The following is a 24,115-nucleotide window of genomic DNA, read 5'->3' on the forward strand; positions in this document are numbered from 1 at the left end:
AATTTAATTCCATCCATTACAGTAACCCACTTGTAACCTACTGTACAGCAGAACGACATCCTCGAATTATCCGCCTTTTTTTTGTTTAAGTTACATCAAAAACCAAAATCGATTTTGTCGAAAACTGATTGTGCGTAAAATTTCCCGTTTTTCCCTTAACTTTTAGTTTGTTTATCCCGATTCTTAGAAAAATATTGAGAATATTTTACTTTTGACACCCCAATGTTCCAACTAGATTCACTTTCTGATCGAACGAGGTACTGAAGTCAAAAACCTAAGAACTTTTACTGCCCCAAAACATGATGACAGGACACAAAAAATAAAAATAAAAACACACATCATAATAAAATCAATACATTCATCGCTACGCTCAGAATCTAAAATAAAAATAAAAATGTTATTATTATTCCATATGGGTTTTGCAAGCCTCTGTTAATTATATCTAAATAATTTTTAATTCGAATAAAAGTTCTAATGTCATGTGCCATGTTCGTTTCATCGTTTGCATGTGCCAGGCCTTCCTGTTACGTCCCGAAGATCTGCAATATTATAATAAGTATTAGTTATTTTATAACAACATTTTTTCTTTCAAACTCGTAGCTGGAAATATGTATACTGTTTACATCCAAATCATCATCTTTGCAAATTTCCAATACTATAAGTACAATAAGTATACATAAAATGATATGTACAATTAATAATAATAACAACAAAAACATAAAAATAAATAACACAATATCACGGTCACCAGGGCGTCGGCCCGGACTGAAACTCTAGACACGTTGTCCCCACTCCTACACAGCACCTGTTTCTTCGATGCGCGCGTGCAATATTCCTGAGGTTAGTGAAGTGTATCGTTCGCAGTATTCTACCGCGCACCGACCTCTACGCTCGTCAGCGAAATACGCGGTGGTCGAGACTGCGAGTATAAATCGAGTGGCCGGATACCGACGACGCTGACATCCGATAATTCCGGCACCGGCCGTTCGGTCCGATAACCACCGTCGAGCCTCTCGATATAGCTCGGTATCGTAAACCCGGCCACGTCCACACCGGAAGTACGAATCGATCTAAATTATATTACATAAAAACAGACGAATAGACAGCGGAGAACACCAGATCGGTGATTTTTTTTCCTACAAGGAACATCACCTTCCGTGGCCGTTGGTCATGTGCAGGCCGGCCGATGCTGCTGTAAAACGCCTAGTCACGGTCTTCGCAGCCGCGGCGGTGGTTGCGGGGGTAGCGGCCGTCACGCGACACCCAGTGGTCGTGGTGGTGTCATTCGACGGTTTCAGGCCCGATTACATCCGGCCCAACGTGACGCCGCACATGGCCCGGTTCCGGGACGCGTCCGCCGCGCCGCCGTACATGCGCAGTGCGTTCCCCACGAAGACGTTCGTCAACCACTTCACCATGGCTACCGGAATGTACTCCGAGAACCACGGCGTGCTCGACAATTACATGTTCGACAAAGACTACAAGACGATGCACTACACTTACGAGCAGTTCCATTACGATGATTCGGTGGTGCCCATCTGGGTAAGGTCATTTCGCCCAAGTTATCCATAATGATTATCATTTATAATTGAGTACCGGATTTATATGTTCCAAGAACCTCAGAAGCGCATGCACTATAAAATATACATTTATGCTCTTATGTTTTTAGAAACATATACCTACCCTATAAATTAAAAAATATACAAAAAAATCGATTCAAAAAAGTATTTTTCACTACTTGTTATGTTACTATATTATATTTATTTGATTAATTTTTGGCATTTTAAATATAACGAATTAAATCGAATGAAAATTACGCGCACTCGGATCACGAAAACCACTCAATGATAGATTTACTACTTGTCTCGATTGGTTTCAGATATGACGAGAAAACGACTTCGTCAAATTACATGGACTATAAATATAACTATAATACGTTATTTTAGTTGATATAAGCAAAATATTACATATTATGCATTTAAAACTCGTATACCTATACACAATAAAAAATTTTAAAATACAGAAATATATGCAGTAAATATCCAAAAATGGTAAAATATTCAAAAAATATGCTAAATCAAAAGCGTACTTCGGATCCAACGACTTTAATTAAAACTTGTAGCTTACCTAGTTATTTTTTGGACTATTTAGAAAAAACATTCAAATCCATATAAATTCAGGGACTATTTATAATAGTTTTGTTTTGGACACTAGCAATCTCAGTCCAAGAAAATCTATCCCAGTAAAATCAGTCCAAAAAAACTAGTTACCACGATCAGTTACATATGGTTGAGACATATAGTCGGACTTAGTTAACTCAAAATTGAAGGGAGTCATCAAGGGACCGATCAAAAAGTTTGAATTGTTCAATTGTACTAGGACAAAAATAATAGGAAATTTTACGGACCGGGAAAAAGTTTGAGATATCAACGATTTCGAGTTAAACAGTTCAAGCTAACCAAGTTTGGCTGAATTTTGAAGAATAGACCATGGACCGCCGTTTCTTAACCTCTTAACCTGTAGTAAGCGAAAGAAACATAGACGGAGATTTTATTGAATTTTAGGGGAAGGCTTGAATATTTCTTTACAAAATAAATAGCCAGTAGGGATTTTTACCCATACTCAGTGTCTCACCTAATCATAATATTACCTATTTACGCATTAAATTTTAAAATACTAACTAAAAATCTAAATGGAATGAGAAAACTTTAATTCCACCAGGCTAAAATTCAATAATATTTTGAAAAATTGTCCTACAATATGTTTACGTATATTTAACTCAGAATTACTGAAGTCTACATCCCCATAGAAAAAAAAACATTATATATTTCGTTGTACAGGTATTTGTATTTTTGATAGAGTTACTCAATCGTTTTTATTAATTAAATGAAAACTGACAAAAACCTAATATGTTCTCAAACCGATAACCTAACCGAAAAATGTGTTATTAAAATAAGTAATACGATTCGACATAAATAAATTTCTTCTTCATTTGTTGTAAAATTTTGTTTATTCTATTATAAATACGAGGAGAAAAAGTTGGTCTGCGTGAAACAGTTTTTATAACCAAATTACTGAGGTATCTTGAATAATTATCTTTGTTCAAAAGTGTGGTCGTTGTTCTCCTCAGACATTAGTCTGTGTTATCACTTATCACAGTACCGTCTGATATTATCTAATGTAATTTATTTGATATTCTAACTATTATATGTATTATTTAAAATTATGTATTCAGCATTTCTCATTTTTGCATTTTTAGCAAAAAAATATTATGTCAAGTTCCAAGATTTTGTAGAGATGTGTATTTGATGTGTATTGTTTTCACAAGCTCTACAGTTTCTACTCCCTGTAGTGTGTCAACATATCTTTGGAATTATTATTTTTTTTACTTATCGCATAAGTACAAACAATTATTGTACAGAAATAAATGTAATTTAGAAATAATTATTTAAGATTAACTCGGGTGCATATTATATTTTTACACCGAATAGTGATACTTAAGGCCGAACAACTGAAACATACTGTTATTACTTATTATATACTGTTACACATGAATCCCCTTACCGATTAAATGAAATGTCCATCCTATAATATCAGGTCAATGGCTTTGGTCCATCATCCGCAAATCCGCAATCATGCACGTACAACGGTTTTGATGACGTTTGACGTGTACTATAAGTTATAATGTATATTTGCCGGTTTTCGGAATAATTGTAGTTTCTTTTATATACAGGGCGATTCTTTTAAGTGGGTACACTAATTATCTCGAAAAGTATTTACTTTTTTCAAAATATTTTTTTACATGGTTTCAAGTTGATAAAAAACCAACGTTTTTATTAAAAAATTATATTTTTAAATACTTTTTATCCTTATCATTTTTTAAGTTTTTTACTTTTTTGAATGACAACATAGAGTTTTAATTTCATATTACAAAGCAGAATATTTGTCTAAGTGTTTTGATTCATAAAAATCGAATCTAGGACGAGTAGTTTTTGAGTTATAAGTATTTAAAGTTTTGATTGGCAGAGTGGAGTGATATGGGGTTACCCCGCAAAATGTTTGTCCACTACTCCGCTTGTCTAAACTTTAAATACATATAACTCATAAACTACTCGTCCTAGATTCGATTTTTATGAATCAAAATACTTAGAAAATTATTCTGCTTTGGAATATGAAATTAAAACTCTATGTTGTCATTCAAAAAAGTAAAAAAACTTAAAAAATGATAAGGATAAAAAATATTTAAAAATATAATTTTTTAATAAAAACGTTGGTTTTTTATCAACTTGAAACCACGTAAAAAAATATTTTGAAAAAAGTAAATACTTTTCGAGATAATTAGTGTATCCACTTAAAAGAATCACCCTGTATACACATCTAACTGGTTTTCAGTAATCGATATTCCTAACGATTTATAACGATGATTTGTGACGTCCAACCATAGATATTAAAGAATGGATAGGCCATGGCTATATTAATAATGGAGGGAAGTGTGCCGTAATGAGGAAGAGAGAAAGACTGATTTTTATAATAACCTCTATTACCTCAAAATATTTTCATGTTAATTAATCAATGCTGTTTGATAAAATTAAAATTTTAATCGATAAAAGTACCTGACATCTATATATTATAATAAAAACTGAAAATAAATTCGAATTTCAATTATCTATAAATAACTCAAAAATAATAAAAACATTTAGAAAACTATCTTTTTATTATTATTATTATTAGCTTATAAATCTAACTTAACAATTACAATATTTAGGAAATTATACCATGATAATATAAACATTGAGTAAAAATTTGAAGCATTTACGGTTATTTGTTTTTCAGTAAGTTACCCCAAAAACCAAGATTTTGGCAATTATTGGTTTTACGTGAAAATTGTTTTACTTTGATACCACTAAGTATCGATTGGATTAAATTTGTTATAACTAAACGCCCTAAAAATGAAAATAAATGAAATTTTATTACCAAAAAGTCGAAGACTGAAAGGAAAAACACGCATCAATTAAAATCAATACATTTATCACATAATCTGAAATATCCAAAAAGACACAATTGTCATAATAGGAAACCAATATGTTGAATACATTTAATTCCAAAACATTTATATTTATTTTTCTTATAGGTGTCCATAGGTAGTTGTCTCAATATTGTAATAAGATTTATAAGAGAATGTTATCCTTACATTTGTTAATGTATACGCCTTGAACCACCTTACTAAACATATAAATAGGTATCCACTAGTTTCAATAGTTTACTGTTAATTTTTATATCAGAGTGAATTGATCTATTATTAATTTTTTAGGTCAAAACATTATCCGTGTTTAAACGTGATCCTTCAAGCGAGATATGATAATCTTAAATTTGTGATGTTTCTCATATTCATTTCTTACTTAAAAATTAAAATATCGAAAAACTCACTGATACTCAAGCATAAATAATGGCCTTACCTAAAAGTTTGATTATAGGTCTATTCAGTTCGACATTTAAAGTAACAGTATACTATTGAAACTACCTGGTTAACGACAATTTATGTTTATAAGACGGAGACCTCAAACGAATGGGTAACGATAATTTTGATAATTCGTCTAAGAGTGAAAGTGTGTATTGTATAAATTCAAATATCTTATAGTTAGATAAATTATGTATATTTAATATTTATTATTTATAGTAAATTTAATAAGTCATTTTGGCAGATACTCAACAAAAAGTTATACTGTGCAATACAAATGGTTATTACAATAATATAGATACATTTACCCAATTTTGTACTTGTATAAATTGAAAATTTGTAAATGTTTGTTAAAATTATAATTGTATACTACACGACTTTAGGTAGGTACGTCGAAGATCGAAAATTACCATAAGCTTTATGAATATTGATAACACGAGTGATTATACCTGTGATAACAAATGGCAAAATAATGTTATATACTTAAATAATAATATATTAATAACAATCACATCATTATAAATATTCAATTGTAAATCCGAATTTCTTGGAAGGTAACGTTAAGATTGGAATATGAAAAAGTAAAATGTATCAATTAATTAATGGAGTGTTAAATAATAATTCTGTTCATAATGTTCTCACGTGGTATTTGAGTAGGTATGTATAATATGTATAGTAATGATAAGCTTATTAGTTATTACGACACAATTATATAAATGTAGATAATCATGTAATGTAATATAATAGTAATGTAGGTATTACATACGAGTATACATGATACATTTATAATAATATATAAAATAAACTACACGTAAATTGTGTTTTTGTACAAAAGCTACTGATAAACATTCTGTAATTTGTTGGTCTATTTTAATCATAGGTACCTTTATGTTTCAACATCCAGCTATTCAGTAACTTTAAACTAAAACGTACATAGTATAAAAGGTACGACCTAACTTCACTTAACGACAAGCGTCCGCTCTCTATGTTTTTACATAACTTAATATTATTTAGGTTTTATTGGTTGCCCTAAACTCCTTTTTCTAAACCGATTTCAAGAAAATTCTATTAATATCCGAAATCATAAATTTTTTATAAAATGTGCACCAATTTAAAACTATAATATCATGAATTTCCCTGTCAATCTTATAATGACTATGGGTAATAAATGTTTATTTGACCATTATTAGAGGTCTTTGAATTTAATATATTTAAATTTGTAATTCAATTTTTTTCCCTTTTAGTTATTAGTATATTCATAATTTGATTTGTAAATGCACTATACGTAATCATATAGTAATAGACCTTATATTTGAAATAAATAAATAAATACATTGTAGAATTTATCCTTTGTTATTTATTGATTCGTTCTCGTAAATTGGACACAACGTCATGAACTCACAATATTAATTGATGATAAGAATTATTTAAATAAAAGGTCAAGTCAGGTTAGGTTAGGTAATTTATAAAAGGAACCGAGCGCATCACAATATTCATTATTTAATGATATTCTAATGTTAATAAACGTATTAATGCATAATTGTAAATACTTGATCATTGGTCAATTGTATCAGGCTAATTATTGTATTAATTTGGAAAATTCAAAATTACTAAAATGGTACTGATAAAAAACATAGACAGATATGATCTGACACAGTATACACGACACACGTCATTGAACAATTTAGGTATACCTGGTGTAGACATGCATCACACACAATCATTTTTTCGAATTATAATGACTCATCATTTCAATAAAATTCAGAAAAAAAATAGTACAAGGTTGACATGAAATACGAATGTATGAGCTAGGTGTACAAGTTTATAACAACCAGTTTTCGTAGTCTATATTCAGTACCTACATTACTTTTGATTTAATAAATAACAAATAATTTTTCAAACCAATGTATCTTATCATTTCTTATTATTTTAAGTCAAAATTTATTTTTTTTAAAAGCAGGTAAGTCGTAGATGTCGCTCTGCTGTACAGTAGGTTACTGTAATGGATGGGATTAAATTTGAATGCAATGATAGGTGTCATTGTATACGAAAAACGATTCTGAACGGAGATGATTTGTCAGTCTAGGATATATTATTATATTTAAATATTGTCATGTATTCTATTTTGAAACAAATATTTTATTTTTCAATTAAGACGCATTTTGAATAAGGCATGGTTAATCAATTTTTCCAAAAACATTGCATGTAGTTATCATAATTCATAATACTTTATATTATCATAGATATACATATACCTGGTTTGAGGATAAATCGTTATCATTACGCGATTTCATAAAAATTTAAAACTCAAACGCTCAAAACATTTTTCCTATAATGATGACGCTTAAAATTTTCTCTATAGCTATTTGAAGCAAAACTTATGGAAAACTTAGTGTTACATTTTATAACCTTAGATATAAATACAAACAATATTATGAGTTTTGAACTACAAAATAATTTGCAAATATTCATGGTTATCAGTTCGGTCGATACCTCCAATGTCTACACACGTACGTAATGAGTTTCGCTCCGTTATCGCAATCGCCTACGGTCTTAATAATTAAGTATATCGTCTGAGATATACGTATTACACGTTGGTCGAAGTCCACGTCTCCTGACGCGCTTCGCCAAATATGCCGTCCAAACGAAATTTATCTGCTTCCTCAATTTCACCCAACGCCAATGACAATAAGTCAATAAAAAAATTTTTTGTTTCACCAAATCGGTTCTCCGTTCTCGCTACGGATGAGTCCACCGATAGTGCACTCGAAATGCCCGTTTCAAACAGCTCAAACGATCCTGAAGTACCAACTATCATCGAACATGTTGTGGAGCCGGAGCCTCCCCCTCTGTATATTAAAAATATAAACAATTTCTCAGCATTTAAAAACGAACTATCAAGGATTACCAATCTAAACGCCTTTACGTGTAAGTCAACTTCTCATTATCTGATCGTTCGTCCCAGTGATCGTATCAGTTATAATACAATCATTCAGCACTTAATGGATACTAACGCCAGTTTCCACACTTTCCTTCCTCGTCAACTTCGCCCATACAGAATCGTGATAAAAAACCTTCACCATACTACTCTGTGCACGGATATTTCCACCGCCTTGTTAGACAAAGGACATTCCGTGAAACACGTAATGAATATTAAAAATAAAAACAAGTGCGCTCTTCCAATGTTTTTCGTCGATTTATTTCCCCAAAATAACAACAACGATGTTCTTAATATTACGTCTTTACTCAACACCATTGTCGTCATCGAGAAACCTCATAAAGCCCGTCGTGGTCCCCCACAATGTCATCAATGTCAAAACTACGGTCACACAAGAAATCAGTGTCACCATACTCCTAGGTGCGTCAAATGCAGCGAAGATCATTTTTCTGAGGAATGCACAAAAGACCAAAACAGCCCAGCCAAATGCGCCCTCTGTGCTGGTGATCATACGGCCAATTACAAAGGCTGCCCAGTTTTCAATTCACTTTCTGAGCGTCTTAAAAAACATCAGAACAAAAAACGAACGCAGACTCTCAAAATAAATAAACCGGTCGAATCATTTCTTCCAAACACTTTTACTTCCTCTCAGTCCAAACCGTCTTATGCATCTGTTGTTTCCAAGCCCGATGATATCAATGCTACTAAAAATAACATTAGGTTGAATTCTTTTAATGACCTTCCCACATTATCTAATTTTCTGTCCGAGCTATCCTCACTGATTAACCCCCTCCTCTCTCTGCTTACAGTTGTTTTACAGAAACTTAATACACCATAAATATTATTGTATTAATAATTGTATAATATGCTATATCTGACTTGTGCTAACATGCAATCTTGTTATTATTTTATATTACTTCTTGACAATATCTATATTTGTATTATTATGTAATCTTATCTGCTGTATTATATATTAACTGTAATTGTTGAGCTATAATGGTTTTATACCGATAGCTAATAAAAAAAAAAAAATAAATAATATAAATTCATGGTTATGACGAATTTTGTCAATATTTGAAATTCAAATGCTTATAAAAATTTAATTTGCATTTCCGGTGGACATTTTTTTTGTGATAAAGACTGAAAAACTTGTAAGGAATCTTATATTAAATTTTTAAATCTTAGTTTAAAAAAGAAAATTTTTTATTAATTTCTAGCTTAAAATAATTTGTGAATTTTTGTGATTTTTACGTATTTTGTCAAAATTCAAACTTTGAATGCTTATCAAAAAAAATTGTAACTATGAATTTATTTTATTTTTCAACTGCTATTGTAATAATATGTTAAGAGCCTTGTATTAAATTTTCAAGATTTTCTACCCAAAAAATAAATTTTTATCGATTTTAATCTAAAAAAAAAAACTAAGAATGATTGAAAATTGCATATACCTATGAATAGTTCAACTTAAGTCAATTTTTTTTTTAAATTTCATGGTGGATAGAACATAGGTACTTATATAAACATTCGGTAAAAATTTCATGTATCAATGGTCATTCGTTTTAAAGTTCCATAAAAAATCAAAATTGATTTTGTCGAAAACTGATTGTACGTAAAATTTCCTGTTTTTCCGTTAATTTTTTGTTTGTTTATCCCGATTATTTAGAAAAATATTAAGAATTTTTTACTTTTGATCCCCCAAAGTATCAACTAGATTCACTTTCTGATTTAACAAGGTACTGAAGTTAAAAGTCAAAGCATTTTTACTGCCCCAAAACGTAATGACAAACACAAAAAAAAAATATTCATGGTTTTTACGCATTTTTGTCAATATTTGAAGCATTATTTCGACTAGTTATGCTGCTGTAAACAGACACAAAAACAAATATAAAAAAACACACATCATTGTAAAATCAATACATTCATCACTTCGTTCAGAATCTAAAAGCGGGAAAGTGGATGTCGCTCTGCTGTACATTAGGTGGTGGGGTAGACCTCTGACTAGGGTAGGTTAGATTTAAATGCAATGATAGGTATCATTGTATACGAAAAACGATTCTGAACGGAGACGGTTTTTCTGTCTAGGATATATTATAGATAATTGGAAATTTTCAAATCTTAGATATAAAAGGAAAATTTTTTATGAATTCTAGCATAAAATAATTTACGAATTTTCATGAATTTTACGTATGTTGTCAAAATTAAAATTTGAATGCTTGTAAAAAAAAATTGTGGCTATATTTTTCTTTTCTTTTTCAACTGCTATTTTAAAAATATGTTAGGAGCCCTATATACAATTTTAAATTATAAGATATAAGAGAAAAATTTTTAATGAATTTCTAGCATAAAATAATTTATGAATTTTCGTGATTTTTACGTATGTTGTCAAAATTAAAATTTGAATGCTTGTAAAAAAAATGTGACAATGAACTTCTTTTATTTTTCAACTGGTATTGCAACAATATTTTCAGAGCATTGTATTAAATTTTCAAGTTTTTCTACTCAACAGATATATTTTTATCGATATTAATTTTAAAAAAACTAATAATGATCAAAATATGCGAATACCTATGAATAGTTCAACTCAAGACGAAAATGTTTGAAAATTGCATGATGGATAGAATATTCTTATATAAACATTCGGTGAAAATTTCATGTATCTAGAAAAATATTAAGAATTTTTTGCTTTTGACCCCCCCCCCCAAAGTACCAACTAGATTCATTTTCTGATCGAACGAGGTACTGAAATCGAAAATTGAAGAACTTTTACTGCCCCAAATCGTGATGACAGACACAAAAAAAATAAATAAATAAAAAAATAAAAACACACATCGTGGTAAAATCAATACATTCATCAAATCGCAACAATCTATCCAGCGATTTATACGATATACTAGGACCTTTTCTGCAATCACCAGATATATTTGTGTTTCTCCAGGAGACAGGACTGGACAAACTTATTTAATCATTTAAAAAAAATAAAACACAACCTTATTATTATTATTATTATTATTATTCTCATTTTCATATAATTTAGGCATTTATTGTTATTGTTATTAAACTTTTCCTTTATTATTATGTAACACCTATCAAAAAAAAAAAAAATGTATCTTATCCCAATGGCCAAGTTGCCCAGGGTTATTTCTTAAATAATAAAAAAAAAATACATTCATTGCTCCACTCAGAATCCAAAATAACAATTGTAAAATATATTTTTAATTTTAGTTCCAAATTTAAATTAATTGAGAATTTTAAAACCAAGTGATTTCGCTACATACAGTGGCGTATAGCCAACATTTTGAAAGGGGGAGGGGTGAGTTTAAATTAAACCAAGTTTTTTTTTATAGTTTTCGTATATATATACATATCGTTTTATAAGCGAAAAAAATTTCAACGGAAGAAAGTTTATCACCCAAAACCTCTCCTAGTTATATACCACTGACTACATACATTAACATTATACCACTAAATATTGATATATGACATCTCCATCGTCATCGTCCATCTGATCAACAAGCTTCAATTATTTTTAGTTCTACTGACTTGCACGCTCGTAGTAATATTTCCCATAATACAATTTTCATTCAGAAATTCAAAGACTGACTGAAAATTTGGAGAACAGTGTTATCTTATATTGTGTATGCTATAATATTGTTCAAACTACTATATAATAGTAATTATATAATTATATTAATACCTATTGGCTGTTGGGTAGTATGGCTATAAATTTTCAATCTAAAAAGAGAACATTTCCTAAAAACGCTTAAGAATTAATGATACCTATTGAACACCTAAACTATAACTTAATAATTGATTATTCCGCTAATCAGTTATGTATTGTATTTATACTTTATAAAATAATTACAATTTATTACGATAGTGGTCAATGCTCGAACTATGTCGTTTTTATAACTAAAACTGCTGTATTCCACATTATTGATTTTTTTTAAATTTGTTTCAATATTTAATAATATAGTATAGCTGCCAACAGCCGCCCACTGAGAAATCTCGAATAATTTGAGGGATCCCTACCCCATTTGTAAATCCTTGCACTGCTACTGATCCTAATGCATGGTCTAATCGTCTAATGAGATAAAATAATTTCAGATTCAAAACGAAAACAACGGAGATGGACGATATAGTGGTGTGATGATGTGGCCAGGATCCGAATTTGCATATCAAAACAAATATCCTACCCATATTCAAAAATACAACCAGTAATAAAACATTATAATTGTAATTATAAGCAATGAGTCAATTTTTTTTTACTTTTCAACTTTATAAACCTTTCTAAATTACTTAATATATGGCCATATGGGATATCTTTAAATAAAACCAACACATTATAAATACAATTCTGCTTTTAAGTATTTATATATTGTTTTATTACAACGAATTAACTAGTTCATTGCATTTCAAAACTAATTTTAAAAAGTTATCTCTATTATAAACAATACCTATATTATTGATCTTCTTTAGGTTTTCTTACAAATCGTGTTAAATTAGTTATTGATATTAATGAGTTATTTATTTTTGTCTAGTTCAATGCCTTGGACTAATCGTATAGACACCATTATGTCTTGGATTAAAGACAAAAATAAACCAGCCAATTTAGTGTATGCGTATTTTGAAGAACCAGACAATACTGCTCATTTAAAAGGAATCAACTCACAAGAAACAATAAATCAAATTGTGAGAGCAGATGTCACACTAAAGTATTTATAATTTATAAATTAAATTAAAAAATAAATTATAAGTATGTTTTTAGATATATACACGTCACTATGAACAATGTATGGAAAATATTTTTAATTTTTTCATATTTTTTTTAAATATTATATTCATTTTATTAAGTTTAAAATAATGTGTTTTATGTTTTGTAAAACTTAAAATTTAAAAAATCATAATTTTAGGTACATACTCGACCAAATAAAATATGAAAAACTAGAAAACAAAATAAATCTCATTATTCTTAGCGATCACGGCATGGATACAGTTACGTATGATCGAATGATACATTTAGATGATTACGTATCAAATACGACTTACAAAAGCGTTATTTCAGGTCCTAATGCATTCATACATCCAAATCCAAGTGAGTAGCTTATACAACCGTCGTAAAGAGCATAATGCTAAATAGTGATACTAAACACTTTAATTTTTGCTATGATTTTCAGACAAATTTGACGAAGTTCATAAAAATCTTTCAAAAATAGCCAATACTTCCAGGAAATTTAATGTATTTAAACAAGATGAATTACCAGACCGTTGGCATATAAAAAATAATACAAGATTGAAAGATATTATTTATTTGTTGGCTAAACCTGAATATGCATTTTGGGATAAATATTTTGAATTGATTTTGAACGGAACAAGTTAGTACTTACAGCTCAATAAAATTACGTACAACGCTATGATATCGATCAACGAACGTTTTTTAAAGTGCATTATTACGGTCCTAATTTTGTAGAGACAATTTTGGAACCTATCAAAACACTTTTTACTAAAAATAACAACAATACATATTCGAAAAATAATAAGCCACCGTTCAGTCGTTTAAAACTAGTTTTTTTAATTTTCAGTAACATTATTTTGTTTCTAGTTAAAGATAATACATATTATACTGTGATCTTGACCAACATTTTATCTTTGATAAAAAGACTTCAACCATAATTTTTATTAGCCAACAAATAAATTAATAGCAAAGAAAATATATGTTAAACGATATTAATATAAAGTATATCCTATACTATGTTTGTAATTAGTTACATGTTTGGGAAAATGTTCAATTTTTGGAGTATGGAAAAATGTACATATTGCTCTTGTGTTCTCTTCGGTTTGGTTTGATGAAAAGGGATTGTTAGGATTTTGTGAGTTTCGGGATGTTTGAGGAACTTGAATACCTACCATAATTTATTCTATTGTTATTTGTTGGTATTTCATTGAAAGTATCACAGTGTTGATTCCTTACTGATCAAGTGATGAATGATGATATAGAAATGTATAGAATTAGATGAGAGAGGCTTATTCTTGCTCGAGTGATGATATTTTCTTATAAATATTTTACACTACTTGTACATTAAAATGCATTAGCAAATATAAATTATACAGGTACTTCAATATTTAACAGACATATTCGAATGGAATTTATCAATACATTTGTTTGAATTAACGAATCTTTGCGATGAACAATGTGCTATGGTTAAAAAAAATGACCGTACCGTTATTACTTGATCGTTTATCATTGTACCTAACAACTGATCTAATCGTGTTTCAGCCAAGGAAAAATTCAAAGTTGGAGTGCACGGGTACGACAACGAGGAACCACTGATGCGAGCCATCTTTATGGCTTCCGGCCCGGCGTTCAAGAAGAATTATTCGGCCGTGCAGTTCAACAACGTGGACCTTTACCCGCTGATCGGCCGGATCGCGGGCCTAGCCGAACCGAGCCGACCGACTGACGGGACCATCAAAGGCGTTGAACAACTGCTGTCGCCCCAGCCCGACGGCGCCGCCCCCGTGACCACGCAGCCCGTCTTAGGTATATTCTCAGCTTTGTTATTACACACGATCGCACGGAGTCTGTGAACCCAAAAACCACTCAAATACCCCGTCACCACTCGTCTGTGGTTTGACCCAAAATTCGATGTCACACAACAACAACATGTTACTTTTGTCGTCGTCCCTGATTTTCGGGCGGGGATGATGAGGTGGTTGTCGACCCTTTCTCAAGCCCTATAAACTATATATTAATTATATCAAGGTACAATTATTTTGTTTCAGTAGTTTGATTAGTTCTTCTTCTCGATAATTATATTGCGTTAAGTAGTTAATTGTTATTTATAACCAAATAACTATATACTTTGATTCGATTAATTGTCCGAACGTGTATGCACGGTTTACATAATATTATAACGAATTACAAAAATAAAAACTAGCCAAATCGTAGCCGATATATTATGATTTATGAGTCTTATCACAGTTGTATTTTTTTCAAACAATTTTGACTACTCTAATAATATCGCAATACCTTAAGGGTAAAAATATACTTTTTTCTATTATATTATATACCTACCTATAGTTATTAAATTCGTACGTGTCGTATCGATTCGCCTTATTTAAAATTCATGTATATCGCTTATTCGCTTAGTCGTACTTATATTATGGTGAAGTAGGTACAATAATATGTAAGTATGCTGTTGTGCATTTTTTTTGCCAGCAGTAAACTTATTTTTACGGTGTATTGTTATGAAATATTTGTCATTAAGATTTGGGGAACGAAAGTTCTAAATCATATTTTTATTTTTATTTATTAAATTATTGTACCAAATTAAACAATGTAAATAAGTGAGTCAACTACGGAGTGTGTTTAATGTAAAATCAAAAATAGAACTTATATATATTTTTAATAGAATTAAAATACAAAAAAAATAATAATAATAATAAACTTGTCTGCATTATATTCGCCATCTTTCATATATACTTTTATTTATACAACAATATGTTCTGCCAAAAAATACATATAATACAACATGTTATGTGATTGTAATTTTCATTCTATTGATTTATATAATTACAAATTAACATCATTATATTTCATGAAAATAACATTAAGTCATAACAGCTATTATGAGAGTATAATATTTGAATTACATTATAGTAATTTAATTTATTTTGTTATCCAATTTATTCTAATTTTAAAATCTCATATTATGATTGTTTTAAATAGTTCACTCAAGAATCATTTCTACAATTTCGAAGAATAAAATGAAACATTTTTTTATTCCTGATTTCTAATTAATTATTTTATAGTATATTTCTCATTAATACTTTGTGTAAAAATAATATATTTTGCAACTTTAAAATGGTACCTATATTTCTTTATACTCTTAAAATATTTAAACGTTGTAAATGTGTTTAAATTATTTATTTTAAGAATGTAAGATATATATTAAATTACTTGGAAATTGTTTTTTAATTAAATCATAGTTTTTTTTTTAAAAATGTATTAATATAATTGTTTCAACACGCCAAGTATTTTTACAATGATTTTACAATGATTTTACAATATTTTAAAGTTAATTAATTAAGTTTAGAAATGCACGAACTTTTCATGAGCTTCAACTGCTTCAAGTAAAACATCTCGTGGTAGCCGTGGCTTAAGTCTAAGATTTATGGATTTTTTCCAAGGAATATTGAAACACTAATAATGGAAATGACGATGATGTTAATCATAGTTAAAACCAGATATTTTTTCTGTCAGAGAAAAAATGATTTAAAATATAACTATGACATACTACATTTCAACCAAAATCTTAACTTGGAATGCAAAGACTATAGATGCCATACGGTCTTCAAATCAAAAAAAAAAAATAATATATATTTATGATTTTTATTTAAATACCCACTGTTGTTCATAGTATATTTTAATATGTATGATAACATGTATATGTATGATTTACAAAAAATAGGAAAAAACTGCACAAATAACAGCGGCTCCACTCATCACAGGACAAAATGCTAGTGTGTTATCATGATAAATTTAAAACTTTGATAAATTATTAAGTTCATAAATCAATTTTTATAATACAGAACTTGCTAAGACTTCTTTGACTTTTTCGAAACGTGTAAAATGCATTGCTTTCTCTATTGTGTAAACATAAAAATCATCTCTTTCAAGTACTACTTAGTCACATTTAACGCATTATCGCCTCAGTGTTCATTGTATATACAGTACGTCAACAACACGTTTAAATGTCACGTCCAGTTTTACTGTAAAGCCAAAAGCTGTATGCAACTGAATTTAAATGTATTTATAAAGAATTAAGAAACATTGAACCTATCATTATATAGACTAAAGCATTACTTCGTTCTGTTAGTCCAGTTGATTGATTTTTAGGGAATAGCACGATCAAAAAAAAATAATAATTTTACAAAAGGCGATATAGATACGATACCTAACAGTAACACATATCGTGTGACATATCTATTGGTAAATAATAAGGAAACAAGAACATTCGTGGCTCAGCTGTATATTAGGTCGAGAGTTATTCGTCAATGAATATACCTACTCAATATTCAGATAAAATTAATAAGGATAGATTAAATTTGAATAAAATGAAAAATAAATATCGTGGTAAACGAAAAACGATCCTGATCCGAGACGGGTTTGTCAAGCCCATAATTCTAAGTAGTATTTCATTTTGTACATTTATATTATATATATTATTTAAATTGATATTTTGAATTAATTTTTTATTAGTAATGCGGTAGGATAAATTAATGTTGTTCAAATAAAAATTCCATTTATTATAAAATAATAATTTATGATAAAAATAAATAAATAATATTACTGTCTATTATTATCATTAAAAACTCAACTAGGCCTAGGCCAAACGATATGTTTTTTCGCAGACCTCGATTGCGATGGTTCCGCACATCCGCACACAGCAGGGCTTATATAGTCAATAGTTCAACACCGTTGAACTGTTATAATGTATAATGGGTTATTATAGTGCTTTAATAGGTTAAAAACAATCTTAATACTTCAACATTTAACTCATGGGTTTTCATGGTATTTTAATCTTTATCCAATTTATACAAGTATGCGTATGTACAATATTATAATTTAAAAATTCTCATATATAAGATATATCTCAGAAAAAATGTAAATATTCGCATAGAACTCATGCGAAAACACAGATAATTTTCTTATCTTTAAGTTTGATGATAAGTCAATTCATTCTAATAAAAACTTGCTACACCAAAAAAAAAAAAGAACTGTGAACACAAATTTGTCATGGCGTACGTCTAAAAGATAGATACAAGTTGTATGAAATATCATGTTATGAAATAAGTATAAACCGACCTATGACTGGAGGTGACCAACAAAGTCTTATCGTTGTTATAACTGTTGTCGATACTTAACATTACAAATTTTTGTCTAAAAATATTAAAACTTGTTATTGGGTACTGATATATAAATAAACATAACATAATCATTGTTTGTAACTTGTTTCTTAAGAGGACGCTACACCCGCATGTGTTGTCTTCGTCTTACAAGTGCGTAACATTGCAAAAACTGTTTCGCGCGGGAAAGAACCGAGAAAGATACAGTTATAACTAAGAAACGAAATTTTCACCACATAAAAAGGAGAATTTTGTCTGTGAAATATCGTTTTTATTTTTTCGATATCACTTATACAAAAAAAATTCTTATTGTTTTATAATATATTAATTTTTGTGTTTTTTAAACATGAATAACTTTTTTTGTAGTTCTAATATCGAAAAAATAAAAACGATATTGCACAGACAAAATTCTCCTTTTTATGTGGTGAAAATTTCATTTCTTAGTTATAACTGTATCTTTCTCGGTTCTTTCTCGCGCGAAACAGTTTTTGTAATGTTACGCACTTGTAAGACGGAGACAACACATGTGGGTGTAGCGTCCTCTTAATCATAAAAATATACCATATACAAGTAAAAAAATATTTAAATACACGATGCATGATACAAAAATTCAAGATACAATTTATTGTATCTTAAATATTGGTATCTAAGATATTGCCCAGATCATCAAGATACAATATCTACAGACAGGTATATCTAAAAATATATTAACATTAAGTGTAAACTGACTAAACTGTAAAAAAAACTAAAATAGATTCATGTGTCTATCTATTACTTTATATATTAAATATACTGTATAAAATCTATTATAAATTGCTTTAAAAAGAATTTGTGGATGCCAACGTACTTAGTACCATGTTTTGAAAATGGTAGACGTTTCATTATTAGATTAAAGGTTATCATGAAACACGTTTGAAATGCTACATTTTGGAAAATGAATTGACTTGTTTTTTAAGTATCAGAATGTGACATTCGTATAAGTATATAGAACAATATTCAGTAAAATAAAATGCTACACAATTTCGTATTATAATTTGTGAGTATTTTATTTAATTTAGTTTTTGATCAATGGATCAATGAATGCACATATGACCTGCAAATAATGGACTGTCAAACCGGTGTAGTTATGTTGATATTCATAATTCATACAATCAAAACTCATAACCAAACAAGCTTATTTGATTTTACAATAATACAGTCATGGACGAATGGAATATTTAAACAATTTTCTTTCATTTTGAATAAATGTGAATAATAGTGATTGGTTTTTGATTGACCCAAATTTAAACCCTGTAGATTTTTCCCATTTGCAGATTTCTTCGATGGCTTTTTGCATGAGAGTTTTTGATGTGTTTATATTTCTTCCTTTGCAATATATGTTGGTATCGTCGGCAAACATAACGGTTTTGAGAGGAGCTGGTATAATACTAGGAAGTTCGTTAGTCTAAAGTAGTCGGAGTATGTTTTTTTTTACATTTAATTTTACTGAGAACGATCGTTCTGATAAAAAGTTTGCAATGTATGCGAGTATATTACCATTAATTTTTTGCTTCTGGAGTTGGTCTAATATTCAATAGTGCCAAACCATATCGTAAACTTTTTCTATGTCAAGTGAGGTTAATAAAACATGTTGCTTTATATTGAAAGCTGAGTATATTATGTCTTCTGTTACTATAGTCAAGGCATTTAGGCATCTATGGTGGATTTGTTCCTTTGAAAACCAAATTGTTAGTTTCTGATAAAATTATATTGTTTTAGTGTCCAGTATAATCTTTTGCTCACGATTTTTTCAAGTAACTTGCTAAAGGTGCTAATGTCATGTTTTCGGTTATATTTTTTTCGGTGGGGGGGAGGGGGGTAATAATAGGTGTTTCGTTTTGTGTTGTTTTTAGATTTGGGCATTGATTTGATATGTGCCCTTTTAGTTTGCAATGGAAACAAGTAACCATGTCATCATTTATAAATATTCTGCATGCAATATCATCGTAATTAATTAAAATCGAAGTTGGTTTGTTTTCACTAACATCTCGTTTGGCAAAAATTTGTCTTTTGAAGCTTAGTATATGGGCAAAACCTTCTATATTATACCGGCTCTTAGTTTAATAATCGGAGAAACTAAAATCAAACCGTCATTAATCAAGCTAGATTCGATAATCTCACTAGTTGGACATACATTAGATAAAATTAGATTTTTTGCTGGGTTAATGAGTCGACAAATATTGATGATCTGATTGTTAACTGTGATGTTTTGATGGTTGGCTAGGAGGTTGTCGATTGTATACTTGTTAAATAAATATACACAAAAATGGCCATTAAATACACATGAAGCATATTATGTAATGTTTTTCGGCGGAATTAATTTGCCGAGGGCGATAAGATATTCGATTTGTGGTATATTCTCGATGTTGTTGAATACTATAGCTAATTCTCGTTTTGTTAGTTGTTCGGAGGCCACTTTCGAAGCGAAGCTTACGGTATTGGTATTTTGTAGAGATATATTATAATTTGTAGTTGTAGGGTTATTAAGATCGGAATCTTGAATGGTTCAAGCATTTCAGTTGTCTTTCGTTTTTCGTACTGATGTACGGTTTTCGTAATATTATTGAAACACGTATATTATAGTAAGATAATGCATTATAATATTTGGATCGACGTATCTTTTCCGCGTAATGACTGTTCGGAGATTAGATAAGAGAACAACACTGGAATGAGTGGAATGTACGTCTAGTCGGTATGACTGCACACGTAAAAGTAAGAAGTGGAAATACTTTTATATTTTAAGTTTTCCATACTTTATGCTGTACCTTTATAAAATAAGTAATATTAAATGTGACACCAGTATGTAAGTGTTGTTTGGTGTAAAATAGTCCAAGGGGTTATAATGTTATATCATATCTATTGTTATCAAACCAACTTAATGTCAACATTATATCAACTTACAAAATATAATATGTTATGATGTTACAGGTAAGCAGAAGAATTCAGAGAAACGACAAAAAGGTTAGGCACCTTGTCAAATACGAAATACAATATATTATTTTGTACTCGGTTTTCATAATCCGTGAGAAAACTACTCGCACGGTGACTTATTATGTATAAGAATGTATATATGATAAGCAACATTAGATACTGCTCTGGAAAAGAAGAAGCAACATTTTTTAAATTTTGCTATCCATTTTTTTTCATCGATTGTATAGTTGTGTGTAATACTTACCAACCTTGTTATTGAATTCGTAAAAATAACTAGGATACAAATTAGGTAACAAGTAACAATTATAATCTCAAATAATAAAAGTTTACTAGACTTATTATTATAAATTATTAAAATATATCAAATGTTTTTCAAAAAATAAAATGTTTCAATGTGTGTAGTGTAATAGCGTATTGCAAAAATAAACATATTTCAGTTGTATATTATGCTGAGCTTATAAAAATAAGGTTTGACTAAGACAAAGTTTGGTATTCGTTTAGTATGTGACCTACCGGTCGCGTGACCTACCGTATAGGGTGAACGTTTTGTATGCGTGACCTACCGGTCCGGTAATTAATTTTAAAACATACAAATTAAAAATTATATAACTAGACGTTATTTTATTATTACAGATAACGGATTATATTCAATATCAGTCAAAATATATTATTATTACAAATTACGGATTATATTTAATATCAGTCAAAATTAATTTAAAAATAGTTACAATTAAAAATTATATAATTAGGTTATTTCACTATTACAGAATATCAATATAAAAAAAAAATGCATAAAATTAAATTAAGTTTGGCAATATACTTTTTGTACATCGCTTAAAAATTTAAAAAAAATTGTATCTTGCCTGTTGATAGATCGATACCATGCCTCAATTAAATGACGTGGCAACATTTCAGCTGATGTTCCATGCATTTTTCGAAGGATTTTAGTTTTTAATACTCCCCATGAACATTCAATTGCTTGTGTGTGAGCTCCAGTAGTTGGATCAACAAAATTTTTTGAATGGTTTACTGTTCTATGATCATAGCCTATATTTTTTAAACAAGAATATGCTCTCCATTCATCTGACATTATAATAGAACCAGGTAATATTTCTTTTTCGATAATCGGAATTAAAGTTTCTCTATCACGTTTTTCTACAACAAAAAATCTTCGTTCCAAATTATCTCCGATTTTACTACATAATCCGAATACCCAGGGTCCTTCTAGTCGACGACCATAATTTCTGTTTGATGTAGGTGAATTAGCTAGATTTATTTGATTTTCTTGATCACTGTCAGAATGGAAGTCTGCTGAGTTATCTTGTACTTGTTCATGACGCAGATCACCTAGCAGCAGTCTTCCTCGGTTATACTTTCTTCTTCCTCTCAATAACGATTCATCAATTTGTACCACTATATTTTGTCCTCCCATCTTTTCACGTTTTTCAAATAATGAACAACACACGTCTCTACACAAATTAAACCAGTCAACAATGGTTGCATTTGAACGGCCCGTCAAATCAGAAACAGTTTTTATGGGTAAATCTTGTGACCAATAATAAATAAGTTCTAGTATTTGGCCCAAACTGAGATTAGAATTGCATCGTGCATTAAGATCAGTGTATGTAAAAAATCCATTTGTTGATCGAATTGATTTATATGTCTGACATCCTTTTGTGATACATCGTATAGTGCTGATCTCTCGAATTTCACCCTTAGCCAATCTTTTTTTCCTCATGTACATCTTTGTTTCACCATGACATTTATGGCATAAATTAGTTTCGTTATTTTGTGGTAATAGTTTATTATTTTGTAAAAATTCTAATACTGTTTTTTCGGAAGAAATAATCGCATACAATTCGACTGCCAACATTTTAAAGTTTTAAACACGCGATATCGGATTGACGACAGAACAGGTACTGACAATATTGTCGATAATGTTAAAATGACAAAATATCTATTGGTAAAAACCAGTAAATATAATATAATATAACTATAAAGATAAGCAAGCATAGATTGTCTATATCTATAATATAGATAATCGTCTAGGTAGGTCACACACTAAACCCAGTAATACAGGTAGGTCACATACTAAATTCGATTTTCATCCGGTAGGTCACATACTAAACGAATACCCAAAGTTTTATCATTTTGGCATTGAATAATAAGTTCTTTTACGCTACCACATGAGGTTCTTCCTCAGTATAGAGTAATTTCTAGTAATATTTCTCACATACTGTAAAATATTATATTTTTTTGTTCCTAGAATATAAAAAAAATTAAAAGTTGTCAAAAACCAAATTTTCATATTGACTAAAAACATCATCACATACTCGAGATACTCATTGTAATGACCAACAATATTAATAAATTATTATTTGTAAACAGATAAAGTAAATTAAAGATTTATTTGGCACTTATGTAATATTTCCAATAGTTATAAATAAAAATTGCATTAAATACGTATTATGCATAAATCCAAATTTTACTTACTCTAACTTGGTCAGTTTTGTAAATAGAAAAAACTTTTGATACAAAAAATGTTTAAAAAATAATAATCTATTTGAATAGGTATATAAAAAAAATAGTGTTTTTATTTGAAAATATAAGTTATATTGCACATGCGCACACCAATAGTGTTAAAAATTTGAAATTTATCTGAAAATACTCCCAATCACCTCCCGAAAACCTAATTACAATACAACGTCATCCACCTGAAATATTTAGTGTTACCTATCGTCATCACACTGTATTATACATTTATAGAATTTACTAAACAATTTTTATGTTATCAAATTCATAATTATAGTATAAATAATAGTATGATATATTTTATAATTATA

The 24,115-nt window shown here is 29.4% G+C and overlaps 2 protein-coding genes across 4 annotated transcripts; one reads left to right on the plus strand and one right to left on the minus strand.

The window, feature by feature from the left end:
• Positions 1–854: 854 nt before the first annotated feature.
• On the plus strand, positions 855–21,656 carry LOC107168660 (ectonucleotide pyrophosphatase/phosphodiesterase family member 5-like). 3 transcript variants are annotated; one of them, XM_089220252.1, is made up of 7 exons: positions 855–1,542; positions 12,501–12,610; positions 12,935–13,108; positions 13,307–13,488; positions 13,571–13,768; positions 14,671–14,934; positions 21,270–21,656. In XM_089220252.1, exons 1-7 carry the CDS (start codon positions 1,171–1,173, stop codon positions 21,305–21,307), a joined length of 1,338 nt encoding a protein of 445 aa, XP_089076378.1. In that variant the 5' UTR covers positions 855–1,170; the 3' UTR covers positions 21,308–21,656. The 3 variants fall into 3 exon arrangements, with proteins under 3 accessions (XP_089076378.1, XP_089076376.1, XP_089076377.1); XM_089220250.1 differs by lacking the exon at positions 21,270–21,656 and adding an exon at positions 16,123–16,205; XM_089220251.1 differs by lacking the exon at positions 21,270–21,656 and having other exon boundaries at positions 856–1,542; positions 14,671–15,931.
• A 308-nt stretch (positions 21,657–21,964) lies between these two features.
• LOC149058170 (uncharacterized) lies at positions 21,965–23,660 on the minus strand. The gene has a single exon (XM_089220253.1). The coding sequence runs from the start codon at positions 23,143–23,145 to the stop codon at positions 22,075–22,077; it is 1,071 nt and encodes a 356-aa protein (XP_089076379.1). The 5' UTR covers positions 23,146–23,660; the 3' UTR covers positions 21,965–22,074.
• Between the last annotated feature and the right edge of the window lie 455 nt (positions 23,661–24,115).

Source organism: Diuraphis noxia, unplaced genomic scaffold (assembly GCF_037042655.1).
Source record: "Diuraphis noxia isolate RWA-SAM2 unplaced genomic scaffold, SU_Dnox_SAM2 contig0002, whole genome shotgun sequence".
Lineage (NCBI taxonomy): Eukaryota > Metazoa > Arthropoda > Insecta > Hemiptera > Aphididae > Diuraphis > Diuraphis noxia.

Coding starts and splice junctions, on each gene's coding strand:
- LOC107168660 (XM_089220250.1), top strand. CDS start 1,171: ATGTGCAGGCCGGCCGATGCTGCTGTAAAACGCCTAGTCACGGTCTTC. Junction 1,543..12,500: donor ATTCGGTGGTGCCCATCTGG/GTAAGGTCATTT, acceptor AAATAATTTCAG/ATTCAAAACGAAAACAACGG. Junction 13,109..13,306: donor AGAGCAGATGTCACACTAAA/GTATTTATAATT, acceptor TCATAATTTTAG/GTACATACTCGACCAAATAA.
- LOC149058170 (XM_089220253.1), bottom strand. CDS start 23,145: ATGTTGGCAGTCGAATTGTATGCGATTATTTCTTCCGAAAAAACAGTA.